We start from the raw sequence: 20,062 nt of genomic DNA on the forward strand, positions 1-20,062 counted from the left end.
GCAGAGAATTTAAACTACACATATTTAACACATTAAACTAATATACTTTTCTCTGAAATATCAGTAACTAAAGGTATAATTTTGTTAATTATTTATTTACATTTAATTATCTGTAATTTCTTCTGAGCAACTTTATTTTTGTTTCTCATCTTTTCTCTTACTGCATTCATGAATGTATTTATGTATGCACCATATAAAGTTATTTTAAAATCATTGTTTTAAATGTGTCTTGTATTTGTTTATTTGTCTATGATTATGGCAGCAGGTCTACAGTTTTAATTGCTGAGGTTGTGTATTATGCTTCATGCTTTCCGGAGTGTTTTCAGAGCTCTGTTTTTACTGTTTCGAAACTCGTGCTCTGCGTGTGACAACTGTGTGAGTTTGCCCACACTGGTTCAACCCACAAATATAGAAGTAACCATATAGACTGATGGATGTATATTCTGAATCCTTTCAGTTCCTCTTCTTTCTTTCAGCAGCTTTTGAACAAGTTGCTTCATACTATTGAATTCTATATGGTCTCAACATCTCAACTGTATAGAAGCTGGTGAGGATCTGGCATGCTTGTCTTCATGAGTCTACACATCAAGTGAAGGTATCACTTAATGTTTTTCATTAACACACTTAAGTGCATTTTTTTTTTCATTCACTTTGTATTAGTGATTAATTAGGTTTTACTTGCACATTATAAATTATGCTTCAAAGAAGTATACTCACGTTGATCATTTGTAATAATTTGTTAATGCATTTCAGTTGTGTTTATATTATATGCTAGTGTACTGTTATGTTAATGCACTTTATTATATACTGGTATACTGTTATGCTAATGCATTTTAATCAGAATATGTATTAAAAATACAGTTATAGTGCGTTTAATCAAAATACACATTAACTGAATGTCAAAATAAATTGCAAATATACTAAATTAAAACTTCATTATTGAAAAAATAAATAAATGCATGTATTAGTGATAAAGTATATTTTAGTTCACAATTACAAAAATATGTGCAGTTAGGTTTTTAAAACCATTATATTTAATTCACACTTGAGTGTATTATTTTAAAGTATATTATTTGTGTGATAAATAAGTTTTATAAAACCATGCTAAACTGTGCTTTTTCACAAGAAGAGGAGGAGCTGATGATATTAAATAGGGAAAGCTGACAGCAACATAAAAAATGGCTGATATGTGTCACATGTGTCTGACGGGACTGATCATTCTCTGCTCACTTCTCACAGGTAAACACATTTTCATATGCACTGTAAGACATCTGGAAAAGAGAGGCATTTAGATATACAATAATGTATTGCTTATTAATATACAGCATAATGATCATCCAAACTTACTGTGTTTCAGGTACCAGTGGAGCAGAAGTGACTCACATATTCCACACTTCTGGTGAAAATGTCCATCTGCCCTGTAACAATGCTCTTTCTGACTGCACATCAGTTACATGGAACTATGACAGGCTAATGCATTTAGAGACCATTGAACTGTTTGTCCAGGGGAAAAAGAAGAATAACAGGGAGAAATATGACAGACTGAGTCTGGGCTCTGACTGCTCTCTGAACATCAACAAAGTCACAAGAGTAGATTATGGAATTTACATCTGTCAACAGTATGGACAACAACAAGGATATGAAAGACATGTTTATCTGCATGTTCTTCATGGTAATTGTAGGATCATGTAAACTGAATTTTAAAAATGCAAAATTCTAGCTTCAATTTAAACTTGCATGATTGCTGAAAATAGTATCCTTTTAAGTCTGTCATGTTATTTCTGTGTTATTTTTTGTTGCAGTCTCTCCATTAACCTCACAGACTGAGATCAGACCAGGCAGCTCTGTGACTCTCTCTTGTCAGTTGTACTCGTATGATCGATTCCCTTGTTATTATTTGGTCAGTACTGAGGGAATTCAGCTGATCTGGGTGAATCAGACTGGTGTGAATCTGCAGACAGACTCCAGATATCAGATATCATTCTCCTCAACACACTGTAACAGCACTCTGACTACAACACTCCTGAATGAAGATCACAACAGAGAGTGGAGATGTCAGGTTACTCAGAGAAATAAAGTGAAGACCTCAGCCACATATACTGTCAACTATCCAAGTAAATTGTTATATATACATTAACAATTTATTATAGCTTTGTATTGATATTTAGTCATTTATTTATGATCATAGTGTACAACGTATCTGAACATTTATCTTTTACAGCTCAAGTCGAGACAAAGACAATGACTTCAGTCACCAGCCCAAACTCAAAGACAACCATAACTGTAAAGACACCAGCAGCAGGTACATAAGCTGTTAAGATTAATGTTTACTGTTAACTGAAGACCTCAGCCAGATATCCTGCAAAGTATTCAGGTGGGAACAATATCTTGTAAATAATTTTTTTTTTTTTTAATAATGTCCTCATAATGTCCGAAACTCTAAGAATTATAAATATCATTCAGCCAGGATAAACAGATATCAGCTTAAAAATATAAGTGCTTTAATTGTTAAATATGAAATAATACTTTACAAAAATGTTCAGATTGTAAAATAGGGGTCATGAACTGCCTTTTATCATTATCATTTTGTACTGTTCTCTGAGGTCCACTTATAATTTTATAAAGGTTTTTACATCAAAAAAGAAGTAATAGCAATAGGCTATTGTCTGTCCTTGTTTTGATTCCCTACCTTGGAAAGTTCAGTTTGAATAGGTGTGTTCAACTACAACAGAGTAGTTAACACTTGCGTATATTTGACAGCCTGCATCCTTCATAGATGGACACATAGATGGATATCAAACAAATTGTAATAACAGACAAAGCAATAGTAACCACATAATAAAAACAGTTACTCACACTTGTGTGTTGCGAAATGACTGTCAGATTCAAAGTAGTCGGCACAGCATCGTCTTTTAGTTTCAATCTTCCTGAAAATCCTGAATTGTGCCTTGTTCATAAATGAATCTGCAGTAAAATGATGTGAACAAAGTTTTCACTGACGTGGTCTGGATCTTTATTAAAAATAAAGTTCATCCACTCTTTCCTAATGTTGGGATCAGAAGGAAGGCGACGCAAAAACTGTTTTTCCACAACTTGGCGCTGCACAGCGTTTCTTGTATTCAAAGCTATCTTTATCATTTGGTTTCTGCGTAGACCTGCATTTGTCTCTCGTTATTTACACTTCATGTGTAAATCAGTGGATGGGGCTAAACAGGCAGTGATGTAGAGGCTTTAATGTTCTTCTGCGGAGGCAGTATTTAGCCACACTGTTACATCATAACGTGTTGTTTTGGTAGACTGGCTTCAATATAAGCTGTTTTTAGAATAACAGGAAAGTTTTGATGTCTAAAACTTTCAGGATGTTTTTATACAGTAGGGGGGAAATTATCTGATCCCCTGCTGACTTTGTACATTTGCCCACTGAAAATAAATGATCAGTCTATAAATGATAGGTTTATTTGAACAGACAGAATAACAACAACAACAAAAAAGGATTTTAAAAAAGTTATAAGTTGATTTGCATTTTAATGAGTGAAAGTATTTGTCCCTTTTGCAAACCACGACTTGCACTTGGTGGCAAAACTCTAGTTGGCAGTCACAGAGGACTTTTGCTGTAGTTGGCCACCAGGTTTGCACACACCTTAGGAGGGATTTTGTCCCACTCCTCTTTGCAGATCCTCTCCAAGTCATTAAGGTTTTGAGGTTGACGTTTGGCAACTCGAACCTTCAGCTCCCTCCACAGATTTTCTCTGGGATTAAGGTCTGGAGACTGGCTAGGCTACTCCAGGACCTTAATGTTCTTTTTTTTGAGCCACTGCTTTGTTGATGCTTTGGGTCATTGTCATGCTGGAATACCCATCCATTTTCAGTGAAGGATGGAGGTTCTCACCCACAATTTGGCAGTACATGGCCCCATCCATTGTCCCTTTGATCCAGTGCGGTTGTCCTGTCCTCTTAGCAGAAAAACACCCCCAAAGCATAATGTTTCCACCGCCATGTTTGATGTTGGGGATGGTGTTCTTGGGTTCATAGGCAGCATTCCTCCTCCTCCAAACACGGCGAGTTGAGTTGATGCCCAAGAGCTCGATTGTGGTCTCATCTGACCAACAGTTTCAACCAGTTCTCCTCTGAATCATTCAGATGTTCACTGGCAAACTTCCGATGGGCCTGTACATCCTTTGTTGAGGAGGGGGACCTTGCGGACACTGCAGGATTTCAGTTCTTCACGGCGTAGTGTGTTACCAATTGTTTTCTTGGTGACTGTGGTCTCAGCTGCCTTGAGATCATTGACAAGATCCTCCCGTGTAGTTCTGGGCTGATTCATCACCATTCTCATGATCATTAAAACTCCACGAGGTGAGATCTAGCATGGAGCCCCAGACTGAGGGAGATTGACAGTTATTTTGTGTTTCTTCCATTCGCAAATAATCAACACAAATAATTCTAATCTCAGCTCCTTACCTGTATAAAAGACACATAGGAGGCAGAATCTTGCTGATCAAATACTTATTTCAATCAAATACAAATCGCTGATGCAGTAGCTAACAAGACATAACACGGAATAAAAAAAAGAATAATTGTATACATTTACATTACTTACTTGTATAATGAAGAAACTAACTATGAACAATTCTGTATAAATGCAGAAACAACAGTGATTCCAGTCCACATCACAAACTCTAAGGACCCTAGAATCACACCAGAACCCCCTAATCTAGGTATAATCACTGTCTTTCTTAACTCAGTGTTTTAAAATGGCTCTCACATACTCTTTTCTTCTCAAATCAGTCCCTAAATTTAAATGATTTTTTAATGATTTTTCTCTGTGCTTGAGACTGAATTTTGCTTAAAAATGTTCAGATAATGCATCATGACCATAATAAAGCATGTCAGTATATATACAGTCAATGTTCTAATCAAAGCTTACATAATGATGACCGTGGAGCTGGAGCTGTTTAAAATCAAGATTAAATGCAATGTATAAAAGAGTGTTTATATCTTAATATTGTGCTCAGACATTCAGATTACTCAAATGTTGTTGATTTTTGTGTCAATTTGACACCAAAACAGCAACCCACACTGAGAGAACCTTGTTTTCAATTGTACTAGTCATATGTACATACCAATATGGTTTAGACATAATTACCTAACAAATAGCTAATCCTGAATGTGTCTGTCTGTAGTCTCTCACCTGGTGGTGGTGGTGGTGATTATATTTCCTGCACTAGCTGTTCTCCTTCCTGCTGTTATGCTTTGGGTGCTTTATACAAAAAAACCTGGTAGGTAATTGTAATTCTTAGCAATAAAGAACAAACAGTTCAAACTATGTCTAACTTTAAATATATGCATGTCACTTTCAGGTTGTAAAACTGCTGTGAAGTTAGAATCTTCTTTGTTCTGATTTTAAATACTTAGGCTTACATGATGAAATGAAGGAGGTTAAATGAAATGTTTTATCCAAAATAAAATTCCTATTAAAAAGCCACTTCATGACAACAGGAATACAAGTGAACTCAGTCTATATATGTAGATGTGCTATTTATGCTCATATTATTATCAGTATTTTTATCTTACTTTACATTTTTCAGATAACAAAGAAGAGGTAGTTGATTCTGATGTAAGTATTATTTCTTGTCTAACTGGCTAGATTGATGTATGAAGTATATAAATTATCTTTGAACTATAGCAAAATAAATAAATAAATATAAATAAATAAATAATCATTGTTTATTGATGATTAGGTGCTGACTTATGTGACGTATTCTGGGATTCCAGCAGGAAACATGTAAGAGAATAATGTGAGTAAATATTGTCCATTCATTAGAGTCAACATACATACACAAAATATTTTAATTTTATTAAAATATTTTTTTTCCCCAGATACTCATTCTTAAATTTACCACATGGACACAAACTCACTGGCTGATGGTGAGAAGAGAATCGGGCAAAGTAAAAAGGTTTGCAGCTTTGAGAATTTCAAAGTGGTTAATAAGTTGGTTGTAATTAACTTCAAATCAATGAACTGACAAACAAATAAATGCATTCATAACATTTTAACTATGTGTATAAGGAAAAATCATGCTTATTATGTTGTTGTGTCTCACAGTATTTAAAAACCCATTTTGGTGATCTTGTCATTTTTTTTCCAACCTGTATTTTAGAAATACTTATTGAGTTTATGAACACCTCCTCCTTCCAGACTGAATTGCTTATTAAAGGCTAGTCAATATCCCAGTAAGACCTCAGCTGTCTGTTCTTCTTGCTTTTGTTATCTGATTATAATGAATCACTGCATTTATCTTATTCTTTGAAGTGTTTGGGCATTCACATTTAGTGATTTCCATATTTAGACACATCTTGAGCCATAGGAACCCAACAAAACAACTGATTCATGTGTGCCAGATATGAATCAATATGCTGTCATGATTTTACAGAGAACAAGGAGTTTAAACCAGCCATATAAAGCATCTGATAAGTTCACACCAAGGATGATAAAGATATAGTTTTAAAAGTCGTTCTAAATTTAAAATAGCCACAGCTGGTTCTACATTATAACTATAACAATAAATGCACAGAGGACTGATACAGTTGGAATAATAAAAATAGTGATAGTCAATCAGAATCCATTCTTTTTTTAAGAGATTGAGCATGTAAAGCAAATGGCGACAAACCTGAAAATACAATGTGCAAAACAGTTAGTCAAAGCCATGCTAACTTAACATGCTAACTTTCTTTTTTGGGAAAGAAAAAAAAGAACACTTTATTCTTAACTGAACATTTACTTCATTCACACAACACAACAGCTTTACAGTTCTTTCAACTTGTGTTGCAGAACAGAATTAACAACAAACTGTTCAACAACTATATATATATATAAATATATAAATATATATATATATTTAAATACTACAAAAATAAACATGATCAACACTTGGATTTGATTATGTGAAAGACAGTGTTTACAACTGTCAGTTATGTACTATAGATTCGTATTTCTCTGCTCATGTTATTACAAGGTCATTGTATAATTAATAACTGTTTGATTTATTTGTGATGGTTCTTGTTCACAAGAGTTGAAATTTTGAGGTCCAGTTGTGGCTTCTCTTTCAAGTTGAGAGAAGGTGGATAGTATTAAACAACATCAATGAAAGAACAAGAATTCCTATCGTCCTATGAAGTGTTTAGTCACAAACCTCACAATACAGCTGCATTTCACTAACACTGTTGTAGTGTATAATGGAGATGTTGTATCCTCCCCCTTCAACTTCCCCCTTATTTATTTATTTATTTTGTGGCCGAGAAGGCTTGCGCCCTTGCATCAGTTACTGGGCTTTCCACAAACTCACCACTTGTAAATGAAGGTGAGGAGTGGAAGAGTGCATTTGTGACCCCTGCTGGGCACTATGAATATTGAGTTATGCTGTATGGCCTGGTAAATGCTCCCTCCATATTCCAGGATTTCAAGAATAAGGTGCTCCAGGAGTACCTTCACAGGTTTGTAATTGTTTACATTGATGCTATCTTGGTGTACTCCTGGACATCAGACTGCCCCTGTCACATTTCCCATCTCAAACCTTATTATCCTTATAAACCTGTCTCTGATTCTTCCCCTTTGCCTTTAATTCTTCACATCCATCCTCCATATTCGTCACAATACAGTCAACTTTATGCATTGGCTAATATACATTAATTTTGAGTAATTTCATAATATGCATGTCGTGCTTTACCATTTTCATATATTTTTCAAGCTTATCAAGTGTATTATATTTGAGACAAGATGATATGAAACCAAAATGCAGAGAGTTTATGAAAATAGGTAGCAATAATGCAAAAGCATAAGTGACAAAAAATGACAATACACATTTGTATGTGGATTACACAGACATGGACTTTTGTTCTGCTAAGTGAACAAAGTTATAGTTAAGACACTGTTTGCTGTTCTTCACACGTACAATTGCTAAACATGGTTAGTGTTTGGAACGGATTGTGAAGGGCCTATAGGTTCCCACCCCTAGTTTGCCCACACTATTTCAACACAATATACCATCATTTCTGATCATGTATGAACCCAATTTAGACAGATGGGTGTGAATTCTGAATCATTCAACCAAAAGTTCCTCTTCTTTCTTTTAGCAACGTTTTGGCAAGTTGCCTCATTCCATAGGATTCTATACTGGTTTTAACATCTCAACTGTAGAAGCTGGTGAGGATCTAGACCCTCATGCTAGTCTATATGAATTTACAAATGTCACTGTTAATTCTGTTAGCATAATAATTCTTTCATAAACTTATTGACAAAGCACACATCTTTCCAATTTTCATAATAATAGTCTCTGTGATCACAGGAAGCTACAAGCAGGAGAGAAGCTGGTGTTGTTAAACAGAAAGGAAGACTGACGAAAACAACAAAAAATGGCTGATAAGTGTCCTTTGTGTCTTCTGGGACTGATCATTCTCTGTCTGCATCTCACAGGTAAACACATTTCTATTTTCTTTCTACCACATTGGTGAAAAGTACAATTAAATAAATTACAGTTAAATAAATACAATCATGCATACAAGTAAAACACTATTTTAACAGAGCTGGTCTTTTGTGCTTAGAGTTACTGTGGTTACTGAGTTTTATTCCTGAACATACTGACCTTGTCCTCTTGTCACAGGGGTATGACCATGTAGTTCAAATTTTTACATAATGATAAGTCAAATGTTCTTTGTTTCAGGTACCAGTAAAGTGAATGACTTTCATGTGTTCTGTAGTTCTGGTGAAAATGTCCATCTGCCCTGCAATAATGCTCTTTCTGACTGCACATCAACTACTTGGACCTGTGACAGACATTCAGGGGCAGTTGAACTGATTACTTTAGGAATAAAAAAGAATAACATAGAGAGACATGAGAGACTGAGTCTGGGCTCTGACTGCTCTCTGAACATCAAGAAAGTCACAAAAGAAGATTATGGATCTTACACCTGCCAACAATATGTGAATGGACTACAACAAGGAACTGATGCACCTTTTTATCTGCATGTTCTTGAGGGTAGTTTACGATTACATGTTCACTTCAAAAAGGTTAAAATTCTTCCTTTAATCTCACATGTGCAATGAAAAGGCTGACGTCTATTGTATGATTTCTGTTTTATTTTTTTGTTTCAGTCTCTTCATCATCCTCACAGACCGAGATCAGCCCAGGCAGCTCTATGTCTATTTCCTGTCAGTTGTATTTATTTACAGTCTCTTGTGATACTTTGGTCCGTACTAAGGGAATTCAGCTGATCTGGGTGACTCAGGCTGGTGTGAATCTGCAGACAGACTCCAGATATCAGATATTATTCTCCTCAACACACTGTATCAGCACTCTGACTGCAACACTCCAGAATGAAGATCACAACAGAGAGTGGAAATGTCAGGTTATTCAGAGAAATAAAGTGAAGACCTCAGCCACATATACCGTTAAGTATTCAGGCAAGAAATTAATATTTTCTTCAAATTATTTCTCTAAATAACATTAGCATGTGTCATATGTTATTCAGCCAGTAATTGAAAGGTACATGGGCTGTGTTTCACTATAATTCACTTTAGGTAATATATAAAACATTGTAACACATCTCTCTGGTATGCTTCATTCCTATTGGTCAATTATATTATTCAGTGATCAGATATTTCCTTATATTCACCATCATCATGGTAAAACTCTAAATCAGACCATATATCCAAGTATAATTGAAACCATACATCCAAGTATAACTGAAGATATGATTCACAGATGCAGCTGACACAACATCAGAACACAACAAGTCAGTAAGGCTGCTGGATCATTACTCAGAGGTATGAACAACACTGAACATAGTGAATCTGTAGATGATTTGTCAGTAATTGATCATTGTTTTATACCCTTGATTTTATCTAGTCATTTACAGTTTCACAGATTCATTCATTCTTTCTCTCAATCATCTATCCACACATCTTTCTTGCAGTGATTGTGATTATTGTTGAGATTGCAGTGTTTGCTGTTCCCACTGTGATTCTTTTTCAGATCATCTGTGCAAGAAAAGCTGGTGAGTTTTGAACGTCACATGATCGTTTAATATATAACATGGAACATGGAAAAACATATATGTTTTTTTTTTTTTTTTGTTAAGAAAACAGACGAAGGAACCAGACCACCCAGAGGAAACACTGATATCAGAAAAAATACTCCTGTGTACTCTGTACACACTTCATGTACAGACTTTATTTGTATTTGATAGTTGTGAGTGTGTAAGTGGGCTTGAAGACCACAAGTGTGTGTGGAACTTTCAATGGGACACACTTACAGTGCTGTAAAAACTCCAGTGTTCACAGAGCTTTATTTGGATTTGCATTTTAAGGCTTTTTTAAAAAGTCACTCCTTTTCGTTATACCACGACTTTTGAACCAAAACAGTACATGTCAGGGAATGAGCACCCCTTGCTGGCCGGACTAAAACTACATGTAACAGCAAGCTTGCATTTCACAAAGGGTCTCCCATTAGTGTACTAACCAGTCCTAGGCTTATTTAGCTTCTAAATAATAGTAATAAATAATCCAAGCATTCAAGATCTGTGTCCAAAAACTTCCATCTCATATTCTTCCAAATGTATCTTTCATCTGTTTCATTGAAGTGTCTTAACCAGAATTTGTTTGAAATAGGTTTTTTTTAAAAAACAGATTTTACAAAAAAATTGATAAAACATTTTAACAGTACATAAATAAAAACCATATTTTTTTCTCCTCTTTTTAAAAACACATCCATGCTGCTTTCAAATTTTTCCCCATTCTGAATCTCCTTAATCCATTCTTTAGGTAGGTTCTTAGGTTCTTTACTTCTTCATATTGTTTTCTAAGAATGTTTACATTATATTCTTCCTTCCTTTAAAAAACTGTATTGAAATCCCCTACCATCATTACTTTCTTCCACTTTTCCATCAAAACTCTTAATTCACTAAAAGAATCTTTCTTTTCTTTCACTTAATTTGGTGCATGCACATTAATTAACACAAAACATTCATCTCCATGTCTTATTTCAATCGCAATACATTTTCCTTTACCATCATCATATATTTCTTTTACCTTCACATCTATACTTTTTCTTATTAAAATAGCAACCCCTATTCCCAATCTTCCATCACCATTATTAAAAAATATTTCTCCAGCCCACCTCTTTTTAAGATCATCCATTGCATCACTTTTCAAGTTTCTTGAAGTACTATTAAATCTTCCTTTTTACACAATTCTTTGACATTTTCAAAATTTTCTTTAAGTAAACCTCTTGCATTAAAAACAGCAATACTCAATACCATTAAATAAAAATTTAAAAAAGAATACTTAACACCCTCCATTACTAACCTTCTTCTTCTTCCAGGTTTCTTACACATTAAATCTGTTTATATTTTTCATTATTTCCTTTCTGACCAGTCTTTTCCTACATGAATCCAAATTTGGTTTTACCTTTAAAGTCCTTCTTCTTACCAGTCTTTCTCTGTCTGCTCCTCGTTTGATCCCCCAAATCACTTCCCTCTTCAATTCATTTCTCATGTCCATGTTTTAGCTGTTTTCTGCTGCATTATGCTTGTCCATTGTATTTGTAGCTATGTCTGCTGGTGTCCATACCCCTTCTTCAATGCTTTCCTTCTCCACTGATTTTTCTCCTTCATTGGTGTTTACCAGTTCCTTGCCATTTCCCTTCTCCTCTTCTATTGCTACCTCCTGTGGTTCACTTACTGCTTTTGTTTCCATGGCCTCCTTTAGCATCTGCCCACTATCCTCTTGCTCTTCTTCTTCTTCTTCCTCCGCTTCCTCTTCCTCTTCTCCGCTATTCATCCAACATTCACCTTTGTTCAAAATTTTAAAACAATCTGGGCACTTGACCGCTGTACAATCCCTTACGAAGTGACCTTGTTCCTCACACTTGTAACACGTGAACTCTGGACAGTCCTTGAGGATGTGCTGTGGACTCATGCACAATCGACAGGTTTTAACCTGCTGACTGTGTATAATCCTAAAATGTTGTGTTCCCTCTGCTGTCCCAAAACGTGTACTGTAAGGTAATGATGCCACTTCTCTTGGGAATTTCACCTTTACAAATCTGGTTCCATCCTTGATGTCTGTTTCTGGATAGTATCTTCTCCTTATTTGCGATGTGGGGATTACTCTCCACCCCTCCAGCTTGTCCAGAATGTCCGAGTCCTCTAGGTAAGCAGGCAAATATATAAAGGAGACCACGTACTCCCTGTCCTGTAGCTTTTTGGTTTCACACTTTATTCCTTTGATTTCCAGACCATCTAAAAGTTAATCACACAGTTCTTCTTTTTCCAAAGTTACCTCATATAGTCCATGTTGTTTTGGTCTTACAGCAAGGCTTTTCCCTTCTCCCACCTTACCAGGCTCTAGTCTCCTTAGCTTTTAGTGAGGAACCAGACTCCATGCAAAAGACATACTTGCTCTCGGTACCTTAATAAAGCTGCTCCAACAAAGGGGTAGCGCATGCTGACAAGCTCAATACCCGCCGTCAGGATGCGCTACCATCCTTAACACTAGGCCAAGTTGATTATTAAGGTGGGGATTAAGGACAACATTTTATTTCCAGGTTATTTCCTCACCTGAAGGTCGCTCCGTCTTATGAGGACCTTTTGATTGCTTGATCAAAATGTTGTTTCTTTTTACTGTCTGAAGTTTGCATAGTTATAAGAGGAATTTTGCAACCATACATGTCAGGGGATGAGTGCCCCTTGCTGATCAGCATAAAAGCAGCACCAACAGCAACCTAAGCCTTTTCAAATTGGTCTCCCATCCAAGGAAAGACTAGCTTAAGGCCTGCTTAGCTTTGCTGATTAACCAGCCTCTGGCTTCTGCAGGCAAAGAACATGCTTTGCTCTGGGCAGTTGAATACAGCTGCTCTAATAGAGGGGTAGCGCATCCTGACAGCCTCAATAAGGCCGTCAGGATGCGCTACCATCTTAAACAGTAGGACAAGTTGACTACATAAAAGTCAGGGATTCAGCGCCCCCTGCTGGTCGGCCAAGAAATAACTGGCCCCAGCAGCATTCTAGGTCTTCTCGTATTGGTCATCCAAACAAGTACAGACCAGGCTCTAGTCTGCTTAGCTTTTAGTGAGGAACCAGACTCCATGCCTCAAAAGACATACTTGCTCTCGGTACCTTAATAAAGCTGCTCCAACAAAGGGGTAGCGCATGCTGACAAGCTCAATACCCGCCGTCAGGATGCGCTACCATTCTTATCAATAGGCCAAATCGTTCCTTCTTGCGAGGATCGCTTGATTGCTTGATCAAAATGTTGTTTCTTTTTACTGTCTGAAGTTTGCATAGTTATAAGAGGAATTTTGCAACCATACATGTCAGGGGATGAGTGCCCCTTGCTGATCAGCATAAAAGCAGCACCAACAGCAACCTAAGCCTTTTCAAATTGGTCTCCCATCCAAAGAAAGACTAGCTTAAGGCCTGCTTAGCTTTGCTGAGTAACCAGCCTCTGGCTTCTGCAGGCAAAGAACATGCTTTGCTCTGGGCAGTTGAATACAGCTGCTCTAATAGAGGGGTAGCGCATCCTGACAGCCTCAATAAGGCCATCAAGATGCGCTACCATCTTAAACAGTAGGACAAGTTGACTACATAAAAGTCAGGGATTCAGCGCCCCCTGCTGGTCGGCCAAGAAATAACTGGCCCCAAGCAGCATTCTAGGTCTTCTCGTATTGGTCATCCAAACAAGTACAGACCAGGCTCTAGTCTCCTTAGCTTTTAGTGAGGAACCAGACTCCATGCAAAAGACATACTTGCTCTCGGTACCTTAATAAAGCTGCTCCAACAAAGGGGTAGCGCATGCTGACAAGCTCAATACCCGCCGTCAGGATGCGCTACCATTCCTAACAATAGGCCAAGTTGATTATTAAGGTGGGGATTAAGGACAACATTTTATTTCCAGGTTATTTCCTCACCTTCTCCGCTCTTCTTATCATGAGGACCGCTTGATTGCTTGATCAAAATGTTGTTTCTTTTTACTGTCTGAAGTTTGCATAGTTATAAGAGGAATTTTGCAACCATACATGTCAGGGGATGAGCGCCCCCTGCTGATCAGCATAAAAGCAGCACCAACAGCAACCTAAGCCTTTTCAAATTGGTTCACTAAAGTGTCTTAACCAGAATTGGTTTGCAATAGGTTTTTTAAAAACTGATTTTACAAAACATTGATAAAACATTTTGACAAGTACACAAATAAAAACCATCAGGATGCGCTACCATTTTTAAAAACAGGCCAATTCTGTTTTCAGGTTTTTTCCCATTCTGAATCTCTTTAAAATTCTTTTCTTTTTACTGTCTGAAGTTTGCATAGTTATAAGAGAATATTTACATTATATACATCCTTTGCTTCCTCCATAGCATCAATCAACACTTGTAGGGGCACCAAAGCATTTTCTTTGTACTCAAATAACACAGAAAGACTTACTTTTAAAAGTCCCACCTCAATCCACTTCTTAAAATAAATCTCTTCTCCCTCTGAAACAATATTCTTATTTAAAAAAAAGGTTGGTTTAAAAGCATTTCCCTTCCATGTGGTTTAAACTCAATTTCTGATAGCAAAGAACTCCAAGCACTTAAAACCTCCTTATAGAAGTCTGGTATTCTCTGCAGCATCCAATCCTTCAACTGCATCCATAAAATAGTATTTCCTAACTTCAAATAGGACATATGTTTAAATAATGTGTCATTGTTATTTTCCATTCACTTTTGTTTTCCCTATCCAAATATTTTTTTAACTGTTTTGACTCTCATTTTTTTTCTTTTGCTCAATATCTACTAAACCCAGCCCCCAAGAAATAACTGGACCAAGCAGCATGTTGTATGCAATTCTCGCGGATTTTTTGTCCCAAGGAAGTACAAAATACACCTAGTCTTTATCTTCTGTGCCACCCATAAAGGCATCGATGAAACAGACAGAATATACCATATCTTTGATAGCATTAAAACATTCACAATTAAAATCTTTCCTTTTAGATTTAAATACCTGTATCTCCAAAATTCTAATTTTCTTTCCATTCCGCTTATGATCTCTTCCCACATCTTAACTCTTGTGCTTTTTTCATCTTTTCCTAAAATCACTCCTAAAATCTTAATTTCTTGTACTTCTTTAAAAGCAAAATTTTCAGTTAAAACTGGTGATTTTCCAAATCTCATAAAAACCGTCTTTTCTTCATTTATTTTTGCTCCAGAGCCTTGACAAAATCTTCTCACTTCTTCCATAACCTTTTCACACTATCAATATCTTTAACTATTACTGTGGTGTTGTCAGCATATTGAAATATTTTCTGTCCTTCTATTCCCCTCTGAAGTTCTATTCCCCGTATTCTTTCTTCTTTATTTATTACCATCCCCAAAGGTTCTGCCACCAAAGAGTATAACTGTGCAGATAATGGACACCCCTGTTTTATTGAGCGTGTAATTTTAAAAGGCTCTGTTAAAAAACCATTGCATTTCACTTTTGTCATTGCTCCTCTGTATAAAATTTTTATCCATTTAATAAAATTCTCCCCAAAACCAAACTGTTCTAAAATTGAAAATAAAAAACTATGCTCAACTCTGTCAAAAGCTTTTTCAAAGTCAAGGCTGATGACATATCCGCTTTTACTTTCATCTCTCATATAGCCTATTAAATTTGTGTCTGCAATGTCTCTTCCTTTTACCCCATATGCTTGATTAGTCTTTATTATTGTAGGTAATACCTTCTTCAGCCTATCAGCCAGAACTTTTGCTAAAATTTTTAAATCTGTATTTAGCATAGTAATTGGTCTAAAATTCTTTAAAACCATTTTATCTCCTTTTCCTTTATATATTATCTTCATCAACCCCATTCCCATCATCTGATATAATTCACCTTTCTCAAAAACCTGTTCATATATTTCTTTTAAAATTATACTTATTTTATTCTTAAAAGCCTTATAAAACTCAGCTCCCAGTCCATCTATTCCTGGGCTTTTCCCTCCATTTAAAAGTTCTATAGCCTGCATTATCTCTTCTTTTTCTATTTCTTTGTCACAATGTTTTTTATCTTCTTTTTCTACTTTTCTACTTCTCATCTATCTTATTTGTTCTAAAAAGGTCTTCATAATAATATTTTACTTCTTTTAGGATTTCTTCTGTTCCCTTCACTCTTTTACCATCTTTCCACTGTTTTTCCTTAATTACTTCTGCTCTCCCTTTCCATTTTTCCAAATTAAAGAAAATTTTGTACACCTTGCACCTTCCACAATGTATTTTGCTTTGCTTCTCAACATTGCTCCTTTACATTTTCTCTCTTCCATTTTCTTCAGTTTTTCTGATTGTTATTTTTTGTATATCTCTCTTTTTTGCTTTTCTTTTAAATTCCTTCCATATTTCTTCTTCTTTTCTCTGTTTTACTCTCTGAACTTTTTTTTTTACTGTATTTTATTGAAAATTTCTTTATTTCATGTTTTACATTCTCCCACCATATCCTTTTATCCTGTACATACATTCCATCCTCTTTTTCCTTTTCAATTAAATTTTCAATTTCCAATTTATAACTTTCACTCTTTAAAAGCTCTGTGTTTAAAACCCATACTCCAGGTCCTCTCTCCTTTCTGTTAAAATCTATCTTCAATAAAACCATTTTATGATCACTCAGTGATGTGTCTTTATAAAATATGTCCTCAATAAAATCATCTAAATTTCTTGTACTTAAAATGTAATCAATCGTATTGGTCATTTGAGTACAGATAGGCTCTAGTCACAATTTTTTTCTGGTAAATTCTCTTTTCTTTTCAAAAAGACATCCCTCCACACATCAATTAAGTTGTTTTCTTCCATCAGAGTTTTAAGTTCTTTTCTGCCCACATCTGCTTTAAACACCATTCCATCTGCTATATCTATTTTATTAAAAACTGTATTGAAATCCCCTACCATCATTACTTTCTTCCACTTTTCCATCAAAACTCTTAATTCACTAAAAAAAAATCTTTCTTTTTTTTCAGTTTAATTTGGTGCATTTTGCATTAATTAACACAAAACATTCATCTCCATGTCTTATTTCAATCGCAATACATTTTCCTTTACCATCATCATATATTTCTTTTACCTTCACATCTATACTTTTTCTTATAAAATAGCAACCCCTATTCCCAATCACTGGCCACCATTATTAAAAATATTTCTCCAGCCCACCTCTTTTTAAGATCATCCATTGCATCACTTTTCAAGTTTCTTGAAGTACTATTAAATCTTCCTTTTTACACAATTCTTTGACAATTTCAAAAATTTTCTTCCAGTAAACCTCTTGCATTAAAAACAGCAATACATGTTAGGCCATTAAATAATCATCCAAAAAAGAATACTTAACACCCTCCATTACTAACCTTCTTCTTCTTCCAGGTTTCTTACACATTAAATCTGTAGGACATTTTTCATTATTTCCTTTCTGACCAGTCTTTTCCTACATGATTCCAAATTTGGTTTTACCTTTAAAGTCCTTCTTCTTACCAGTCTTACTCTGTCTGCTCCTCGTTTGATCAGCTCCAAATCACTTCCCTCTTCAATTTCATTTCTCATGTCCATGTTTTAGCTGTTTTCTGCTGCATTATGCTTGTCCATTGTATTTGTAGCTATGTCTGCTGGTGTCCATAGTTAGGCTTCTTCAATGCTTTCCTTCTCCACTGATACAGCTCCTTCATTGGTGTTTACCAGTTCCTTGCCATTTCCCTTCAGCCTCTTCTATTGCTACCTCCTGTGGTTCATACTGCCAAGGAAATTGCAACCATTTAGTCATCTGCCCACGCCCCCTGCTGCTCAGCTTCTGGCTTGGCCTCAGCAAGCCTCTTTCTCTTTCCGTATTCATCCAACAATACAGACAAGGCTTTAAAACAATCTTAGCTTTGACAGCCTCAACCAGCCTCTGGATGCAGGCAAAGACATTGTTCCTCACACTTGGCAGTTGAATACAGCTGCTCAGTCCTTGAGGATGCATGCTGACAGCCTCAATAAGGCCGTCAGGATGCGCTGCCATCTTAAACAATAGGACAAGTTGACTCATATTGTCTGGATCCAAAACTGCTGTACTGACCAAAATAACTGGCCCCAGCTTTTCTCTCTGAGATTTCACCAAACAAGTACAGACCAGGCTCTTTTAGCTTTTAGTGAGGAACCATTCACCTGATGCAAATCTGGTTCCATCCTTGATGTCTGTTCCTGGATAGTATCTTCTCCTTATTTGCGATGTGGGGATTAAGCTCCACCCCTCCAGCTTGCGCCAGAATTGATTAATACCTGGGTCAGCAGGCAAATTTTACCATTCTTATCAAGAGGCCAAGGTCGCTCTGTCCTGCAATGAGGCTTTTTTGCTTTCAAAATGTTGTTTCTTTTTACTGTCTGAAGTTTGCATAGTTATAAGAGGAATTTTGCAACCATACATGTCAGGGGATGAGCGCCCCTTGCTGATCAGCATAAAAGCAGCACCAACAGCACCCTAGACCTTCTCAAATTGGTCTCTCATCCAAGGAAAGACCAGACTGAGGACTGTTTAGCTTTGCTGAGTAATCAGCCTCTGGCTTCTGCAGGCAAAGGTCATGCTTTCCCCAGAGCAGTTGAATACAGCTGCTCTAACAGAGGGGTAGCGCATCCTGACAGCCTCAATAAGGCGTTCAGGATGCGCTACCATCATAAACAATAGGACAAATTGATTATATAAAAGGTCAGGTATTCTGCGCCCCCTGCTGGTCGCTGCTGGGGAAATAACTGGCCCCAGCAGCATGCTAGGTCTTCTCGTATTGGTCATCCAAACAAGTACAGACCAGGCTCTAGTCTCCTTAGCTTTTAGTGAGGAACCAGACTCCATGCAAAAGACATACTTGCTCTCGGTACCTTAATAAAGCTGCTCCAACAAAGGGGTAGCGCATGCTGACAAGCTCAATACCCGCCGTCAGGATGCGCTACCATCCTTAACACTAGGCCAAGTTGATTATTAAGGTGGGGATTAAGGACAACATTTTATTTCCAGGTTATTTCCTCACCTGAAGGTCGCTCCGTCTTATGAGGACCTTTTGATTGCTTGATCAAAATGTTGTTTCTTTTTACTGTCTGAAGTTTGCATAGTTATAAGAGGAATTTTGCAACCATACATGTCAGGGGATGAGCGCCCCTTGCTGATCAGCATAAAAGCAGCACCAACAGCAACCTAAGCCTTTTCAAATTGGTCTCCCATCCAAGGAAAGACCAGACTGAGGACTGTTTAGCTTTGCTGAGTAATCAGCCTCTGGCTTCTGCAGGCAAAGAACATGCTTTTTGGGCAGTTGAATACAGCTGCTAACCAGCGCATCCCAGCCTCAATAAGGCCGTCAGGATGCGCTACCATCTTAAACAATAGGACAAGTTGACTACATAAAAGTCAGGGATTCAGCGCCCCCTGCTGGTCGGCCAAGAAATAACTGGCCCCAGCAGCATTCTAGGTCTTCTCGTATTGGTCATCCAAACAAGTACAGACCAGGCTCTAGTCTCCTTAGCTTTTAGTGAGGAACCAGACTCCAATGCAAAAGACATACTTGCTCTCGGTACCTTAATAAAGCTGCTCCAACAAAGGGGTAGCGCATGCTGACAAGCTCAATACCCGCCGTCAGGATGCGCTACCATTCTTAACAATAGGCCAAATCGCTCCTTCTTGCGAGGATCGCTTGATTGCTTGATCAAAATGTTGTTTCTTTTTACTGTCTGAAGTTTGCATAGTTATAAGAGGAATTTTGCAACCATACATGTCAGGGGATGAGCGCCCCTTGCTGATCAGCATAAAAGCAGCACCAACAGCACCCTAGGCCTTTTCAAATTGGTCTCCCATCCAAGGAAAGACTAGGCTAAGGCCTGCTTAGCTTTGCTGAGTAACCAGCCTCTGGCTTCTGCAGGCAAAGAACATGCTTTGCTCTGGGCAGTTGAATACAGCTGCTCTAATAGAGGGGTAGCGCATCCTGACAGCCTCAATAAGGCCGTCAGGATGCGCTACCATCTTAAACAATAGGACAAGTTGACTACATACAAGTCA

The 20,062-nt window shown here is 36.9% G+C and overlaps 2 protein-coding genes across 2 annotated transcripts; both read left to right on the top strand.

Annotated features, from left to right (window-relative positions):
- Positions 1-573: 573 nt before the first annotated feature.
- On the top strand, positions 574-4,067 carry LOC127178618 (uncharacterized). Its single transcript, XM_051131593.1, has 6 exons — positions 574-595; positions 1,130-1,239; positions 1,358-1,672; positions 1,803-2,114; positions 2,222-2,302; positions 3,937-4,067. The coding sequence occupies exons 2-6, from the start codon at positions 1,179-1,181 to the stop codon at positions 4,065-4,067; spliced, it is 900 nt and encodes a 299-aa protein (XP_050987550.1). The 5' UTR covers positions 574-595; positions 1,130-1,178.
- A 4,055-nt stretch (positions 4,068-8,122) lies between these two features.
- LOC127178619 (uncharacterized) lies at positions 8,123-9,501 on the top strand. Its single transcript, XM_051131594.1, has 4 exons — positions 8,123-8,203; positions 8,346-8,473; positions 8,721-9,035; positions 9,152-9,501. The coding sequence occupies exons 2-4, from the start codon at positions 8,413-8,415 to the stop codon at positions 9,499-9,501; spliced, it is 726 nt and encodes a 241-aa protein (XP_050987551.1). The 5' UTR covers positions 8,123-8,203; positions 8,346-8,412.
- The last annotated feature ends 10,561 nt before the right edge of the window (positions 9,502-20,062 follow it).

This window comes from Labeo rohita, chromosome 16 (genome assembly GCF_022985175.1).
Source record: "Labeo rohita strain BAU-BD-2019 chromosome 16, IGBB_LRoh.1.0, whole genome shotgun sequence".
Classification (NCBI taxonomy): domain Eukaryota; kingdom Metazoa; phylum Chordata; class Actinopteri; order Cypriniformes; family Cyprinidae; genus Labeo; species Labeo rohita.

Excerpts from the sequence above, each read along its gene's own strand:
- LOC127178618 (XM_051131593.1), top strand. The coding sequence starts at position 1,179 with ATGGCTGATATGTGTCACATGTGTCTGACGGGACTGATCATTCTCTGC. Across the intron at positions 1,673-1,802 it reads TTATCTGCATGTTCTTCATG|TCTCTCCATTAACCTCACAG; the intron begins GTAATTGTAGGA and ends TTTTTGTTGCAG. Across the intron at positions 2,303-3,936 it reads TGTAAAGACACCAGCAGCAG|TGCGGTTGTCCTGTCCTCTT; the intron begins GTACATAAGCTG and ends CCTTTGATCCAG.
- LOC127178619 (XM_051131594.1), top strand. The coding sequence starts at position 8,413 with ATGGCTGATAAGTGTCCTTTGTGTCTTCTGGGACTGATCATTCTCTGT. Across the intron at positions 8,474-8,720 it reads TCTCTGTCTGCATCTCACAG|GTACCAGTAAAGTGAATGAC; the intron begins GTAAACACATTT and ends TCTTTGTTTCAG. Across the intron at positions 9,036-9,151 it reads TTATCTGCATGTTCTTGAGG|TCTCTTCATCATCCTCACAG; the intron begins GTAGTTTACGAT and ends TTTTTGTTTCAG.